This window comes from Atractosteus spatula, chromosome 28, assembly GCF_055471065.1.
Source record: "Atractosteus spatula isolate fAtrSpa1 chromosome 28, fAtrSpa1.hap1, whole genome shotgun sequence".
Classification (NCBI taxonomy): domain Eukaryota; kingdom Metazoa; phylum Chordata; class Actinopteri; order Semionotiformes; family Lepisosteidae; genus Atractosteus; species Atractosteus spatula.
Genome location: NC_142733.1, coordinates 2,569,504 through 2,587,224, shown reverse-complemented (window position 1 = coordinate 2,587,224; position 17,721 = coordinate 2,569,504). Strand labels below are relative to the sequence as shown.

The 17,721-nt window shown below is 55.8% G+C and overlaps 1 protein-coding gene across 2 annotated transcripts in view; it reads right to left on the bottom strand.

Moving 5' to 3' along the window:
- LOC148813716 (transducin-like enhancer protein 4) overlaps positions 1–11,487 on the bottom strand; it is a 31,318-nt gene extending 19,831 nt beyond the window's left edge. For both annotated transcript variants that reach the window (XM_088907521.1, XM_088907522.1), the window contains exons 1-3: positions 10,935–11,487; positions 2,689–2,786; positions 2,307–2,370 (exon numbers count right to left, since the gene is read on the bottom strand). In XM_088907521.1, the coding sequence (XP_088763647.1) occupies positions 2,307–2,370; positions 2,689–2,786; positions 10,935–10,958 (186 nt within the window). In that variant the 5' untranslated portion in view covers positions 10,959–11,487. The remainder of the gene's footprint in view (positions 1–2,306; positions 2,371–2,688; positions 2,787–10,934) is intronic.
- Positions 11,488–17,721: the final 6,234 nt, after the last annotated feature.

Sequence of the window (17,721 nt, the reverse complement as noted above, 5' to 3'; positions counted from 1 at the left end):
CCCAAAGTGCACAGTATATGTACTTTTATATGTCCATACACAGACAGACAGAAATATACACACCGAGAATAATATCCCTATTTAGAAGGAAGAACACAGGAAGTGATTAAAAAAATTAGACCTCTCAGGAGGAACACGTAATACAGGATGAGGTTATAGTGACTCTACTTAAACTGTATTCCCATAGGCAGTCGAGGCGAGGACTGTGTGTGTCAGTCAGGGCTGCATGTGTCAGTCAGGGCTGCTTGTGTCAGTCAGGGCTGCTTGTGTCACACGTGTGTCAGTCAGGGCTGCGAGTGTCACACATGTGTCAGTCAGGGCTGCGAGTGTCACGCGTGTGTCAGTCAGGGCTACGAGTGTCACATGTGTGTTAGTCAGGGCTGTGTGTGTCAGTCAGGGCTGTGAGTCTCACGCGTGTGTCAGTCAGAGCTGCGAGTGTCACACGTGTGTTAGTCAGGGCTGTGTGTGTCAATCAGGGCTGCGAGTGTCACGCGTGTGTCAGTCAGGGCTGCGTGTGTCAGACAGGGCTGCGTGTGTCAATCAGGGCTGCGAGTGTCACGCGTGTGTCAGTCAGGGCTGTGTGTGTCAATCAGGGCTGCGAGTGTCACGCGTGTGTCAGTCAGGGCTGTGTGTGTCAATCAGGGCTGCGAGTGTCACGCGTGTGTTAGTCAGGGCTGTGTGTGTCAATCAGGGCTGCGAGTGTCACGCGTGTGTTAGTCAGGGCTGTGTGTGTCATTCAGGGCTGCGAGTGTCACATGTGTGTTAGTCAGGGCTGTGTGTGTCAGTCAGGGCTGCGAGGGTCACACGTGTGTTAGTCAGGGCTGCGTGTGTCAGTCAGGGCTGTGAGTTTCACGCGTGTGTCAGTCAGGGCTGCGAGTGTCACACGTGTGTCAGTCAGGGCTGCGTGTGTCACGCGTGTGTCAGTCAGGGCTGCGTGTGTCAGTCAGGGCTGCGAGTGTCACGCGTGTGTCAGTCAGGGCTGTGTGTGTCACACGTGTGTCAGTCAGGGCTGCGTGTGTCAGTCAGGGCTGCGAGTGTCACGCGTGTGTCAGTCAGGGCTGTGAGTGTCACATGTGTGTTAGTCAGGGCTGTGTGTGTCAGTCAGGGCAGCGAGTCTCACGCGTGTGTCAGTCAGAGCTGCAAGTGTCACACGTGTGTTAGTCAGGGCTGTGTGTGTCAGTCAGGGCTGCGAGTGTCACGCGTCTGTCAGTCAGGGCTGCGTGTGTCAGTCAGGGCTGTGTGTGTCAATCAGGGCTGCGAGTGTCACGCGTGTGTTAGTCAGGGCTGTGTGTGTCAATCAGGGCTGCGAGTGTCACGCGTGTGTTAGTCAGGGCTGTGTGTGTCATTCAGGGCTGCGAGTGTCACACGTGTGTTAGTCAGGGCTGTGTGTGTCAGTCAGGGCTGCGAGTGTCACACGTGTGTTAGTCAGGGCTGTGTGTGTCAATCAGGGCTGCGAGTTTCACGCGTGTGTCAGTCAGGGCTGCGTGTGTCAGTCAGGGCTGCGAGTGTCACGCGTGTGTCAGTCAGGGCTGTGTGTGTCACACGTGTGTCAGTCAGGGCTGCGTGTGTCAGTCAGGGCTGCGAGTGTCACGCGTGTGTCAGTCAGGGCTGTGAGTGTCACACGTGTGTCAGTCAGGGCTGCATGTGTCAGTCAGGGCTGTGTGTGTCAGTCAGGGCTGCGAGTGTCACGCGTGTGTCAGTCAGGGCTGCGTGTGTCACGCGTGTGTCAGTCAGGGCTGCGTGTGTCAGTCAGGGCTGCGAGTGTCACGCGTGTGTCAGTCAGGGCTGTGTGTGTCACACGTGTGTCAGTCAGGGCTGCGTGTGTCAGTCAGGGCTGCGAGTGTCAAGCGTGTGTCAGTCAGGGCTGTGAGTGTCACATGTGTGTTAGTCAGGGCTGTGTGTGTCACGCGTGTGTCAGTCATGGCTGTGTGTGTCAGTCAGGGCTGCGAGTGTCACGCGTGTGTCAGTCAGGGCTGCGTGTGTCACGCGTGTGTCAGTCAGGGCTGCGTGTGTCAGTCAGGGCAGCGAGTCTCACGCGTGTGTCAGTCAGAGCTGCGAGTGTGACACGTGTGTTAGTCAGGGCTGTGTGTGTCAGTCAGGGCTGCGAGTGTCACGCGTCTGTCAGTCAGGGCTGCGTGTGTCACGCGTCTGTCAGTCAGGGCTGCGTGTGTCACGCGTGTGTCAGTCAGGGCTGCGTGTGTCAGTCAGGGCTGCGTGTGTCACACGTGTGTCAGTCAGGGCTGCGAGTGTCGCGCATGTGTCAGTCAGGGCTGCGTGTGTCAGTCAGGGCTGCGAGTGTCACTCACCATGATGTAATGTCTCTGCATCTCTGTCTTCTCACTCGCCAGCTTCTCACACTCCAGCTTCAGGCTGCAGGAAGAGGAGCAGGATTCACATGAACAGCATCGCCTATATCCAATCAGACTCACTGGCCAGATCATTAGGATTGTTTCTGCATCCTGTTCTGGCAGAATGATCTTAGCTGAAGCTGTGCTGGGGTACAGGGGTGTGAGAATGAACAGGCTCCCCCAGATTTCAATGGAAGTGAGATCCGGGGGTGCTGGGGAGGGCAACATGAATATGTCTCGCACATTTCACAACAGTCACACACTGCTAATGGAAAGTAGTATACAGTACATTTACCTGTCACCACTATAATTCACTTAGGGCCTGCAGAACGGGGCCTACCTGTGGTACTGGGCCTGCAGAAACTGGAACTCCTCCTTGATGCGGTCCAGAGTTTCCAGAACAGTGAATTTGAAGGGCTGGCCAGGCTGCAGAGGGACCTGGGGGCAGCAAGGAAATAGTTAACAGCAGTCTGATCCACTCTGGGTTTTATAGTGCTAACAATCAGACTCCCAGTGCACAGCAGCCTGATCCGCTCCAGGTTTTACAGTGCTAACAGTCAGACTCCCAGGGCACAGCAGTCTGATCCACTCCAGGTTTTACAGTGCAAACATTCAGACTCCAAGTGTACAGCAGTCTGATCCACTCCGGGTTTTACAGTGCTAACAATCAGATTCCCAGAGCACAGCAGTCTGATCCACTCCGGGTTTTACAGTGCTAACGATCAGACTCCCATTGCACAGCAGTCTGATCTGCTCCAGGTTTTACAGTGCTAACAGTCAGACTCCCAGGGCACAACAGTCTGATCCGCTCCAGGTTTTACAGTGCTAACAATCAGACTCCCAGAGCACAGCAGCCTGATCCGCTCCAGGTTTTACAGTGCTAACAGTCAGACTCCCAGAGCACAGCAGCCTGATCTGTTCCAGGTTTTACAGTGCTAACAGTCAGACTCCCAGGGCACAGCAGCCTGATCCGCTCCAGGTTTTACAGTGCTAACAGTCAGACTCCCAGAGCACAGCAGCCTGATCTGTTCCAGGTTTTACAGTGCTAACAGTCAGACTCCCAGGGCACAGCAGTCTGATCCACTCCAGGTTTTACAGAGCTAACAATCAGACTCCCAGAGCACAGCAGCCTGATCCGCTCCAGGTTTTACAGTGCTAACAGTCAGACTCCCAGTGCACAGCAGCCTGATCCGCTCCAGGTTTTACAGTGCTAACAGTCAGACTCCCAGTGCACAGCAGCCTGATCCGCTCCAGGTTTTACAGTGCTAACAGTCAGACTCCCAGTGCACAGCAGTCTGATCTACTGCAGATCCTGTATAGATCCAAACACCACGTGCTGGAGTTACTTCAGTTTCGATATGCGAGGCCCTGACGAGGAAGGAGCTCCTCAGGGCCACCCCAGACGAGATCAGGCCAGCTTATTAACCTCATTAGGGCACCCGCACACTATTCCTCAGGGCTCTGTTTTTGAGTCTTATTAGGAGTGTGCGTCTTCTCCTGTCCCAGGTTTTCCCAGGATCTTTTCCCAGGATGTTCCTTACCCCAGCTTCCCGCTGTCAGATCCCCATTGTTTTCAATACCACTCATTCCTCCAATAAGCCTGTTTTCTCGACCGCAGTTTGAGCTCTGGAACGACTGATTCGCCACACCCCGTTTGCCCGGTATATCAAAATAAAATTTCAAATGAAAGACAGTGATCTGCTCCTTCACTTGAACAGTTTGTCCAGGACTGCGCAGCTGGGAAAGGCAGACTGGATGAGAGGACTGTGTACAGGGCGCTAGCTCACTGTCTCCACACACCATGCAAGAGGCAGTGCTGTTAGCGAAGAGCTGCCCCAAGTAAGATGGTTCTCACTTTGAGCACCAGGGGACAGGGCTCAAAGTTTCACCACAGGCAACCTGTTGAACACAACTGCACACAGCACTGTCCTGAGCCTCAGAAGAGCCACGTGATTAGAATTACTGACTGATCTCTGTTTCCACCCTTTCCAGCACTCAGCGCTTCCCTGAACCGGCTGGAATGAAAACTCAAGTTTGAGAGGGGAGCTGGTGCCGCCAGCCCTGTGGGCCCAGACACGTCCCAAGTTCTGATCCAGCCGGGCCAGCACCTGTCTGGGATGATTCGGCCCAGCCTGTGAGCTTCTCACTCCAACTGAACAGCCACAAGCAGGGCTCTGCGTGGCAAATGGGACTCCAGGTTTCAGATAGAGCTTAATCTTAGTCTAGACAAGCGAAATTCAATTAAATTTCAATTAAGCTAACGGTGGAGGTCAGCCACTCTGGTGTCTTTACAGTAATTAAGCCTGCGGGCACAGAGGGGGGTGACTGGGGGGGGCATTCCTCTCAGTGCACTGAGGGGGGAACTGGGGTCTCTCTCAGTGTGACAGGAGGGTAGTTGACTGGTGTCTCTCAGAGTGGCTGAGGGGGTAACTGGGGGCTCTCAGTGTGGCTGAAGGGGGGAGTTTCAAGAGGATGTGGGGTGCCCTGTGTATCTGTCCACTGACAGCTATGCTTGTAGGGGCTCCCCAGAATCTCTTTTGTGTCTTAGAGGGAGAGCACTCACACAGTGCAACCAGACCCTGATCACTGAATAGCTCGACTGCTCGGACTTATTACAATCACACCCCAGCCCCTGACCGCTGGGTGAGCAGTCTCGCTGACCAGTGGTGACGGGCGGGACTCGGGGAGCCCTCCTCTTGCGAAGCCAGGATGAGCAGCTGTGAGCTTTGTGAGGACACGGGGGAGAGGGAGCTGACAGCAGATAGCTGCTTTAAGGAGTCTGCCAGCTGGAATGTCAGCATGTTGCAGTGGTCCGTGAAACACATCCAAACCACAGCCCGCCTCACCACCACCTCTTCCCAATCCCTGCCCTTCACAGACGGAACATCTGTGGATTCCGAAGGCCTGAAAAAATTCCACTGTTTGTTTACATGTAGCCAACCCCCCCACCCACACCCCCACAACGTTCCCTTTTAAAATCCCAGAATAGCACTCCCAGTTTCCACACAGGAATCAGCCAGCTTAGAGAGAGAACTGGAGAGTTCATGGAGAGGGGAGGGAGAGGGGCGAGAGAGGAGGACAAGGAGAGAGGAGAGAGAGAGGACAGGGAGAGGAGAGAGAGAGGACAGGGAGAGGAGACAGGGAGAGGAGAGAGAGAGGACAGGGAGAGGAGACAGGGAGAGAGCACAGAGTGGGGTCTCTGAGAGAGGGGAGAGAGAGGACAGGGAGAGGGACACAGGAAGAAAGAGAGAGGAGAGAACATCGAGGAAAGAAGGAAGAGGACAGGAGAGGGGACGTGGTAGGTATTCATCTGACACCAGCCAGACACCCTGTGCTCTCAGGAATCCAACTGAAATTCAGCTGATAGTTTGAGCTATCAAATGTGGCATTTGTGTTGAATTGGGCAGACACTTGGGAATCCTTAAGATGATTTTACATAAAATCATGAACAATGAGCAAGATTCTGCAGATGGTATCTTAGTTAATCAATCTTCAGTCAAATTCATCCTTTGTTTAACCTGAAACGCAACAAAGTAATCGCACAGGAGAACACTGACAATCTTAAACAAAACCAGCGATTCAGTCAGAACGCTGCAACACATGAACACAACAGGCAAGAGCAGCACATTATCACAGGGAGTACACAAACAGGCCAAGTGTCAGGAAACACACCACAGACAGCTGCTCTCTCACAGCCCCGCACACAGGTGTGCAATTAACACAGAGCTGCAGAGGGAGGCTGTCTTTGTCTAGATCACTTCTCCAGAGCTGGAGTCTTCTATAGGTGCTGTGCTTTATTGGAAAGTCTGTAACTTTTCTATATATTCTCCACTTTCGTGTTGTGGCTTATTTCTCACTTTCCTGTTCACAGTTATTCAGTGTCTATAAGTCACAATTGCAAATTATTCATTGCAGTTTAAAAAGGACTTATCAGCTACTGCACACTGTGTCTTAACAGCCACTTCAATACTGCCCTCCTGAACTTGATGTTGACACAAACTCACACAGGTTACAGACACAGCACACGGAGAGAGAGAGACAGGCAGAGCTGGGAGAGAGAGAGAGAGACAGGCAGAACTGGGGGAGAGAGAGACAGGCAGTGTCAGGAGAGAGAGACAGGCAGTGCTAGGACAGAGAGACAGGCAGCACTGGCAGAGAGAGACAGGCAACGCTGAGAGAGAGAGACAGGCACTGTCAGGAGAGAGAGAGACAGGCAGTTTTGGGAGAGAGAGACAGGCATCACTGGGAGAGAGAGAGACAGGCAGTGTCGGGAGAGAGAGAGACAGGCAGAGTTTGGAGAGAAAGAGACAGGCAGAGCTGGGAGAGAGAGACAGGCATAATTGGGAGAGAGACAGGCAGCACTGGGAAAGAGAGACAGGTAGTGTCAGGAGAGAGAGAGACAGCCAGAACTGGGAGAGAGAGAGACAGGCAGTGTCGGGAGAGAGAGAGACAGGCAGCACTGGCAGAGAGAGACAGGCAACGCTGAGAGAGAGAGACAGGCACTGTCAGGAGAGAGAGAGACAGGCAGTGTTGGGAGAGAGAGACAGGCATCACTGGGAGAGAGAGAGACAGGCAGTGTCGGGAGAGAGAGAGACAGGCAGAGTTTGGAGAGAAAGAGACAGGCAGAGCTGGGAGAGAGAGACAGGCATAATTGGGAGAGAGACAGGCAGCACTGGGAAAGAGAGACAGGTAGTGTCAGGAGAGAGAGAGACAGGAAGCGCTGGGAGAGAGAGAGACAGCCAGAACTGGGAGAGAGAGAGAGACAGGCAGTGTCGGGAGAGAGAGACAGGCATCACTGGGAGAGAGAGACAGGCAGTGCTGGGAGAGAGAGAGACAGGCAGAACTGGGGGAGAGAGAGACAGGCAGTGTCAGGAGAGAGAGACAGGCAGTGCTAGGACAGAGAGACAGGCAGCACTGGCAGAGAGAGACAGGCAACGCTGAGAGAGAGAGACAGGCACTGTCAGGAGAGAGAGAGACAGGCAGTGTTGGGAGAGAGAGACAGGCATCACTGGGAGAGAGAGAGACAGGCAGTGTCGGGAGAGAGAGAGACAGGCAGAGTTTGGAGAGAAAGAGACAGGCAGAGCTGGGAGAGAGAGACAGGCATAATTGGGAGAGAGACAGGCAGCACTGGGAAAGAGAGACAGGTAGTGTCAGGAGAGAGAGAGACAGGAAGCGCTGGGAGAGAGAGAGACAGCCAGAACTGGGAGAGAGAGAGAGACAGGCAGTGTCGGGAGAGAGAGACAGGCATCACTGGGAGAGAGAGACAGGCAGCGCTGGGAGAGAGAGAGACAGGCAGAACTGGGGGAGAGAGAGACAGGCAGTGTCAGGAGAGAGAGACAGGCAGTGCTAGGACAGAGAGACAGGCAGCACTGGCAGAGAGAGACAGGCAACGCTGAGAGAGAGAGACAGGCACTGTCAGGAGAGAGAGAGACAGGCAGTGTTGGGAGAGAGAGACAGGCATCACTGGGAGAGAGAGAGACAGGCAGTGTCGGGAGAGAGAGAGACAGGCAGAGTTTGGAGAGAAAGAGACAGGCAGAGCTGGGAGAGAGAGACAGGCATAATTGGGAGAGAGACAGGCAGCACTGGGAAAGAGACAGGTAGTGTCAGGAGAGAGAGAGACAGGAAGTGCTGGGAGAGAGAGAGACAGCCAGAACTGGGAGAGAGAGAGAGACAGGCAGTGTCGGGAGAGAGAGACAGGCATCACTGGGAGAGAGAGACAGGCAGCGCTGGGAGAGAGAGAGACAGGCAGAACTGGGGGAGAGAGAGACAGGCAGTGTCAGGAGAGAGAGACAGGCAGTGCTAGGACAGAGAGACAGGCAGCACTGGCAGAGAGAGACAGGCAACGCTGAGAGAGAGAGACAGGCACTGTCAGGAGAGAGAGAGACAGGCAGTGTTGGGAGAGAGAGACAGGCATCACTGGGAGAGAGAGAGACAGGCAGTGTCGGGAGAGAGAGAGACAGGCAGAGTTTGGAGAGAAAGAGACAGGCAGAGCTGGGAGAGAGAGACAGGCATAATTGGGAGAGAGACAGGCAGCACTGGGAAAGAGACAGGTAGTGTCAGGAGAGAGAGAGACAGGAAGCGCTGGGAGAGAGAGAGACAGCCAGAACTGGGAGAGAGAGAGAGACAGGCAGTGTCGGGAGAGAGAGACAGGCATCACTGGGAGAGAGAGACAGGCAGCGCTGGGAGAGAGAGAGACAGGCAGAACTGGGGGAGAGAGAGACAGGCAGTGTCAGGAGAGAGACAGGCAGTGCTAGGAGAGAGAGACAGGCATCATTGATAGAGAGAGAGACTGGCACGCGGAGAGGCACACAGAGAGAGAGACAGATGCACATATAAGAGAAATGGTCATGTTACATAGACACATAAAGCTCTCCACCACACACTATCTCCCCCCCCTCACAGCATTAGTGTCCTACTCAGAACCTTGCTGCCTCAGTCTGATCACATCAGATCACGGCCTCCATCAGCTGTGTCCAGGAGACGGCATCACAGCACAGCAGAGCCGAGCCTGGGGCAGAGGGAGGGGCTCTCTCCGCACGGTGCACAGACGCACTCAGATATATCCCAGTGTACAGTCCCTGGAGAAGATCTGCACCTTGGAACAGGGAGACCTGCTGCTGTGAGCCCAGCTTCTATACCCTGTGCTGCCTGATGCGCTATAGAGGTGCTTAACTCTCCTGGAATATGCACGTGCTGCTGATGGTTAAAAATAATCCTGTAGAAGCAGAAGAGGAATCACAAGTTCGGCATTAATTCCTTGCAACCTCTGTCTTTGAGGCTATGAAAAACAGAAATGAAGAGAAACAGTTTTCAATACGGTACTTCTTCATTCACTCAGCTCTTTGTCTTTAAAGTGCGCTAGCTCTGCGTCTGTTCATGGTAGAATTCTTGCACAGCACCTGAAAGCTGCTCTGTCCCTTTCCTGGAAACTGGGAGCCAGATTAGATTATACTCCCAGTGTGCAGCGGTCTGATCCACTGCTGGTTTTTGAAGCCGTAAGACAGAAGCCAACACTAGTCAAACTTGTGGCCTTGTTCTGAGTACTTGTCAAGCACCACTGCACAAAGATACAATAAATTCAATCACACATTTCCCTTCTGCTGCATCAGAACAATGGGGTGGATCAGACTGCTGTTCACTGAGAGGCTGACAACACTGTAAATCCTGGAGTGGAACGGACTGCTCCACACTGGGAGCCCGATCTTTTTCTGTCTTGACTGTGCCGGCTCTGCAGTCGGCTGACATCTGATTGCTCTGTTTGGGAACAGTTGAAAGTTTGACTTCAGTAACTCTGGTAACAGCTCCAGGCGTGGCTGCACATGCTTTCAAAATCTCAATTCATTTTTTTTGTCTCCTTGGCACAGTGTTTCAGAGCCGCGTCTCTGCTTCAGATAACACTCACCACAAACACTCAGTGGAGCCCATTACAGCTCCTGCAGCTGCCTGCGGCTTTGTCACCACTTAACCCCTGCCTGGCCACAGCAATTGGCCTGCCAATGTCCTGCCCTGCCACTGTCCTGCCCCTGTCCTGCCCCTGTCCTGTCCTGTGACTGTCCTGCCCTGTGACTGTCCTGTCTGGCCGCTGTCCTGTCTGGCCGCTGTCCTGTGACTGTCCTGCCCCTGTCCTGTCCTGTGACTGTCCTGTCTGGCCGCTGTCCTGTCTGGCCGCTGTCCTGCCCTGCCCCTGTCCTGCCCCTGTCCTGTCTGGCCGCTGTCCTGCCCTGCCCCTGTCCTGCCCCTGTCCTGTCTGGCCGCTGTCCTGCCCTGCTGCGCCCTCAAGGTGGGGATGTGGGGGCGAAGGAGCCCCACTGCACAGCTGCTGCTGCTCCCCTGCACCCCAGCAGCCGCACTGACAGCCCCTGACACCTGACAGGGCCCCACTTCACCTCCGACCTCCCTCCCCTGTGAAGATCACGTTCCCGCCGGAGCCGGCATACCGGCCTGGGCTCGGCCACTCCGGACAGGCGCCGTGTTTCCGGGGAGCCACCTGTCCCTTCCCTGCAGTGGCGGGGAACCCTGGGGAACATGTCGCCGGCTCCCCCAGCCCTGCGGCTCGCCTGCAGATGGTGTTGTCGGAATTATCCAGGAATTATCCGGACTTGGGAAGCAGCGTGTCTGCTTCTCCAGAGGGAAGAAGGATTAAGACAGGAGAGCGCAGCCGGGACGCCCCGACTCTGAGCCTGACGGGCTCATTAATACCCCCCCGAAACACAGAGTCTATCAGGGCACCAGGAAAGGGAGAGTGCGTGTGGGCCAGCGCCCCCCACAGGCCCCACGGCAGCACCGCGCAGCTGGTGACCCAATTCTGAGAGGTACTGAGGGCGCCGACACCCCCACTCCCCCCGGGACTGGGGCAGCGATCCAGCTGCTGGGGGTGGGACTGTCACAGAGAGCAGAGCCCCCCCAGACACACCACGACCCCCTCCTGACCCACGGACGGAGGGAGCTGCCCCCCCAACTCCTCACTCCCCTTTCAGAGCCGCCTTCAGGGGGGGAGAGGACCCCCCCACAGCAGCTCCTGGTTCCTCTCTCCTTCTCCACTTCCACCGTCAGCACGCTCCTAATTAATTAATTAAGCTCACTCACCGGATGGCGTCCCTGGGGATACATGATCCCCGCTGACGAGATGCCCACAGGCTGCCTGACCGCCGGGTCAGCCCCCCCGGGACCCCCCTCCCTCTGCCGTCCCCGTCCCGGCCTCGACGAGCAGATGCAGAAGTTTGATCCGTCACAACACCCAGGGAGCAGGCGAGCAAAAAGAATTCAGACCGAGAGCCCCTCTCCTGCGCACTCGGGTCCCCGAATAATTCCTCCTCCTCGCGCCCTGTCCACTCCAGCTCAGGGGCGCCCGGCGACCCCCCGGACACCGCCGCTCTCCTCCATCGGAAATTTACAAACAACAACCCCCCCCCCCCTTTTTTTCCTGTCCTGCTCCCGCCCCCTCTCCCCTTCCGAGGGAGAGAGGAGACGACGCGGGGAGAGAGCGGAGAAACTGGGGGTCCGTGCGCGCGGGGCGGGGGGGGCGCCGCTCGGTCGATCCGGGAGGCAGGAGAGAGCCGGGAAGAACAGCAGGTCACCGGGAGATCCAGCAGGCTTTTCAGCAGCCGCGGAGGCTGTAATATATTGTGCCTGTTGGCTTGAACACAAACACGGGCGCTTGGAAAAAAAGAGAGAGAGAGACGCCGGAGCTTAAGGTGGTTCCGCGCAGACGGAGGCAGCCAGAGCAGCTCGAGGCGCCCACCCTCCGCCGCGTGCAGAGCGCGTTTTCCCAGGAGCTCCGCCGTCCCGGGAAATACAGCTCCTTCGCTCCCGGGGTCCAGACCCAGAAAGTCTCCTCTGTGTCTCCAAACTGGCTTCGGTTTTCCTTGTTCCAACACTTCCTTCTGAGCTGTAGCGAGCCAAGCCCCAGTCTCGGAGCAAACCCGGGCAAAACAGCACCCGAACTACAGGACAACTGCGTCTAAAACCGATACTTACACAAAGGACAGCGGGGGTCTGGAACAAGGTGGACAGCCGATACACTGTTTCTTTCAGGAAACAGCTGGATGAGCTGCAGGGATTCATTATCTACTAACGACCCAAAGTGCTGGACGGGCTGGCTGGTTCATCTAGTTTGTTCTTTAGTCAGAAGACTGATGTCCCAGACTCCACCAGGAGCCCCCCGCGTGTCCCCGAGAACGCTGCTCTTCTTGGGGCTCAGCAGGTGGACAAGACCAGACTCCTGATCCACCTGGCAGACTGGCGGTCTGCTCGGGAATCCAGTTCCTGGGGAGACCCAGATCGGAGAGAGCTCTTGGGAGACCTCTGAGGGGTCCCCACTACTGAGGGCTAGATCTGAACTGTGCCCCATAACCCCCATACCACTGCACCCCGAGAGAGGGACATGGGTCAGATTAGACAGCCCTCCCAACACAGAATTCCTGCCTGGAGATTCCTCTGCAGCCAGTGAGCAGCACAGAGAGAGACAGGAGAGACAGGAGAGACGTGCTCAGTCAGGAGTCAGGAGAGACGGGCTCAGTCAGGAGTCAGGAGAGACAGACCCAGGCTCAGTCAGAAGAGACAGGCTCAGTCAGGAGAGACAGACCCAGGCTCAGTCAGGAGAGCCAGGAGAGCCAGAAGAGAGGCTCAGTCAGGAGAGTCAGGAAAGACAGGCTCAGTCAGGAGAGACAGACCCAGGCTCAGTCAGGAGTCAGGAGAGACAGGAGAGACAGACGCAGGCCCAGCCAGGAGAGACAGACCCAGGCTCAGTCAGGAGAGACAGGAGAGACAGACCCAGGCCCAGCCAGGAGAGACAGACCCAGGCTCAGTCAGGAGAGACAGGAGAGACAGACCCAGGCCCAGCCAGGAGAGACAGGCTCAGTCAGGAGAGACAGACCCAGGCCCAGCCAGGAGTCAGGAGAGACAGGAGAGACAGACGCAGGCCCAGCCAGGAGAGACAGACCCAGGCTCAGTCAGGAGAGACAGGAGAGACAGACCCAGGCCCAGCCAGGAGAGACAGACCCAGGCTCAGTCAGGAGAGACAGACCCAGGCTCAATCAGGAATCAGGAGAGACAGGAGAGACAGACGCAGGCCCAGACAAGAGAGACAGGTTAAGTCAGGAGAGACAGACCCAGGCTCAGTCAGGAGAGACAGGAGAGACAGACCCAGGCTCAGTCAGGAGAGTCATTAGAGACAGGAGAGACAGGTTCAGTCAGGAGAGACAGACCCAGGCTCAGTCAGGAGTCAGGAATGACAGGAGAGACAGGCTCAGTCAGGAGAGACAGGCCCAGGCCCAGCCAGGAGTCAGGAGTGATAGGAGAGACAGGTTCAGTCAGGAGAGACAGACCCAGGCTCAGTGAGGAGAGTCAGGAGAGACAGGCTGAGTCAGGAGAGACAGACCCAGGCTCAGTCAGGAGTCAGGAGTGACAGGAGAGACAGGCTCAGTCAGGAGAGTCAGACCCAGGCTCAGTCAGGAGTCAGGAGAGACAGGAGAGACAGACCCAGGCTCAATGAGGAGAGTCAGGAGAGACAGGCTGAGTCAGGAGAGACAGACCCAGGCTCAGTCAAGAGAGTCATTAGAGACAGGAGAGACAGGTTCAGTCAGGAGAGACAGACCCAGGCTCAGTCAGGAGTCAAGAGTCAGGAGTGACAGGAGAGACAGGCTCAGTCAGGAGAGCCAGGAGAGACAGACCCAGGCTCAGTGAGGAGAGTCAGGAGAGACAGACCCAGGCTCAGTCAGGAGAGACAGACACAGGCTCAGTCAGGAGTCAGGAGAGACAGGAGAGACAGGCCCAGGCTCAGTCAGGAGAGCCAGGAGAGACAGACCCAGGCCCAGCCAGGAGAGACAGGCTCAGTCAGGAGAGTCAGACACAGGCTCAGTCAGGAGTTAGGAGAGACAGGAGAGACAGACCCAGGCTCAGACAGGAGAGACAGACACAGGCTCAGCCCTGCCGCGCTGACAGGGCTGGAACCTCGCTAATCATCATCTTATTGCGGGAAGAGAGGTAATTACTCACACAATGCGCTGTCTCTCTCTGAGGCGCTTATTGCTGGCAGCCATATCACCCTACAGCTCCCAGCTCCCAGCTGGCAGCCCACTGAAGCTCAGCAGGTGTGAGCCTAGCCAGTACCTGGATGGGAGACTCCTGGGAAAAACTAAGGTTGCTGCTGGAAGAGGTGTTAGTGAGACCAGCAGGGGGTGCTCACCCTGCAGTCCACGTGGGTCCTAATGCCCCAGTATAGTGACGGGGACACTATACTGTAAACAGGCGCCGTCCTTCGGATGAGATGTAAAACCGAGGTCCTGACTCTCTGTGGTCATTAAAAATCCCAGGGCGTTTCTCAAAAAGAGTAGGGGTGTCACCCCGGTGTCCTGGCCAAATTTCCCCCTGGCCCTTACCAATCATGGCCTCCTAATAATCCCCATCTCTGAACTGGCTTCATCACTCTGCTCTCCTCCCCACTGATAGCTGGTGTGTGGTGAGCGTTCTGGTGCACTATGGCTGCTGTCGCATCATCCAGGTGGGGCTGCACACTGGTGGGGGTGTGGGGGATCCCCATTACCTGTAAAGCGCTTTGAGTGGAGTGTCCAGAAAAGCGCTATATGAGTGTGAGGAATTATTATTATAATTATGATGTCCCCCTCGGTCGGTCAGGAACGTCACGCGCCAGTCGGAAACGGAGTGGGATTAACGGGTGCTGCTTCCGGCACGGGTCAGGGGACAGAGCAGGGACCACCCTCCGCGGGGGGCGTGTAAATAGCCAAGTTTACGAACGCACCTTCGCGCTTTTAAAGACAAAGTTTTTAAATTTTATCAGCTACTAGTACTTTCTCCGAGAACAACACAGACATGGAAACTTGCGTTGTTAAGCGCCTTGGGGCGACCTTGTTGTGAAAAACGCTGTATAAAAATACATTGAATTGAATTGAACATATAGAGAAAAGTGTTCTTTTTTAAACTAACAATATCAACACTTAAATACACAGAGAAAAATGGTCATTTAACACCGTAAATCCTTTACCGTTTTGAAATAGTTAAAAAAAAACTTCATCACCTACGCCACCTTAAAAGCCTGCAGCTTTAGAATAGTCCTCAGACGCTCTGTGATTGGACACACAGCCCAAGAACTCAGCCAATGAAATAGTGATCTACCCACGTTGGGCCATGACATCAGTGAAAACGTCGCCCAATCCCGGAGCAGGCGGCCCGTGATTGGCCCGGAGCGCTGGGAGAGGGACTGGCGAGCCTGCGGGGATTCTGGGCTCTGGAGTTCGGCTCTCGCCTGCCGGGGCGGCCTCGCTTAGCTGCGCGCTGCTCTCTGAAACAGAGACCCGTGTGTGCAGCCACAGCACTCGCTAATAGCAATCTGAAGATAAACTCAAACTCAGTTTTTAAATTCTTACTTCAACTCTCCCCTACCAAGGCAGAATTTCCCGTTCTAATGTGCCAGATCTCAATGGGTTAACTGGGTTTAATCTGAACCTTAAATTGCCTAAATGATATTTCATTTGTACTAAAATGTGTTTGAAAAGATGCAGGATTCAGTTTACCGCGCCTGTGGGATTGGATGGGAGCACGGCACGGCGCCAGGAACGAGGGAGTCGAGCTCTGGAGGGGAGTTCTCGTCCTGATCAAGACTCGGGGAGGAGCTGGGAGTTGAGCAGAGAGGCTGAGGCCGGCCCTGAGCTCGGGTTCGAGAGCAGAGGTCAGTGCGGAACAGACCATGGAGCACTGGGGTGGGCTGGGGCTCAAGGCTTCCAGAGAGTGGGGGACCAGCCCCCCCAGCCTCCCAGCCTCCCTGCCTCCCTGCCTCAGCTCTGTGAGGCTGCTGCACACTGCCTCCCCTGTATCCACTGCACCCCTAGCCCGATCTCACCTGCACAGCACCAGAGACACAAGTACCGGACCCAGATCGGTGGTGACAGCGTGTACCTGCAGGGTGTGGGCTGTGATTGACTGTCAACAGCTTTATCCAGGGCCTGACTGTCTGTCTGCAAGTCACATGACTGTGTGTGTGTTTGCCTGACTGTGTGATTGTGTCAGTCTGTGTGTGACTGTATGACGCTGTGTGTGCATGATTGTGTGTGTGTGACTGTGTGTGCTGGGGTTCCACACTGTGCTCTGTCAGAAGGAGAGCAGGCCAGGCTTCCAGCAGTCCCCAGCTGGGTAAATGTGCCCCAGAGGTGTGCAGTCTGTGTGTGTGCGGTCTGTGTGCAGTCTGTGTGTGTGTGCGGTCTGTGTGCAGTTTGTGTGAGGTCTGTGTTCAGTCTGTGAGGGGTCTGTGTGGAGTCTGTGTTCAGTCTGTGTTCAGTCTGTGTGCGGTCTGTGTTCAGTCTGTGAGGAGTCTGTATTCAGTCTGTTTGCAGTCTGTGTGCAGTCTGTTTGCAGTCTGTGTGCAGTCTGTGTGCAGTCTGTGTGCAGTCTGTGTGGAGTCTGTGTGCAGTCTGTGTGGAGTCTGTGTGCAGTCTGTGTGCAGTCTGTGTGCAGTCTCTGCAGGGAAGAGGCCTCTCTCTGCTCCCCACGTGACAGCGGTGATCCCCAGCACTCAGGTAGACTTGTGAAAAGTCCACACTCCTCATCTCAGCCTCTGCTGCCCTGTTTCTCAGAGCCAGATTTAGCCTGTCAGTGAATCTCTGCAGGCTCTGGCTGCAGCTCCTGCCCTGATCTGGGTATCCTGAGAGAAGCTGTGGATATATACTGCAGCTGTATAGCAACACTGCACTGTCACACAGCGCACCCCACTCTTAACACATCACTGTCACACAGTGCACCCCACTCTTAACACATCACTGTCACACAGTGAACCCCACTCTTCAATGACCCTGCTGAAGGCATCCGAAGATGCTGCAGGTGGAAGAGAGCCCTCTGGGATACAACAGGTACCTTCTTACTTTCAGCCAGCAGGCACTGTGACTGAGCCCCCTGGTGGCGACAGAGGGGACTGTCTGTGGCCGTGCCGCCTCCCGTCTCTCCTCGGTCTCTCCTCACTCCTATTCTCTCTGCTCCTCTGTCATCACCCTTTTTCTCCTTTCAGCCTCTGCATTTCCTCACGTCACCCCCCACCAACCTCCCACAGCCCCCAGATTGCTCTCCCTCCCCTCCCCCTCTCTCCTGCTCCTCCATTAGGCTCTCTTCTTCTCTCTCTGCTTCCCTTCCTAAAGCAGCCCCCCTCATCCCCCACATCCCCCTCCATTACACCCCCCTCTCTCCCTCTCTCCGGTGGTGCTGTGCACAGCTGTGTAATGGCCTGGGCTAGCTGGCACGCTGCCCAGACGATGTCATGCCAATTAAGTTCAGCAGCTAAAAGAGTTTCATCTGGGAATTCTGCCCATTACTGTGTACATTAACCCCCTCGCTGGCCAAGCGCACACCCGGTCTCCTCACAGCCGCTCCGCCCGAGTCGCCCTGGGGGGACCCGTGCAGACAGAGCCACTGTGTCCAGAGAGCACGGCCAGCAGCCAGCAGGAGGGGTCGGGGGTCAGGGGTCAGGAGCCAGCAGCCAGGGGTCAGGGGTCAGGGTCAGGGGCTGGGGGCCAGCAAGAGGGGCTAGGAGCCAGCAGCCAGGGGTCAGGGCCCGGGAGCCAGCTGGAGGGGATGGGGGCCAGTAGCAGGGGTCAGGGGCCAGCAAGAGGGGCCAAGGATCAGGGGCTGGGGGCCAGCAAGATGGGCCAGGGTCCAAGACCAGCAGGAGGGGCCAAGGATCAGGAGTCAGGGGTCAGGGTCCAGGACCAGCAGAAGGGGCCTGGGGCCAGGAGCAGGGGTCAGGGGCCAGGGCCTGGGAGCCAGCAGGAGGGGAAGGGGGCCAGGGGCCAGCAGTCAGGAGCCAGAGACCAAAGGGGTCAGGGGTCAGGGCAAAATATACAGACTTTTGTCTATGCCAGGAAATGCCGCC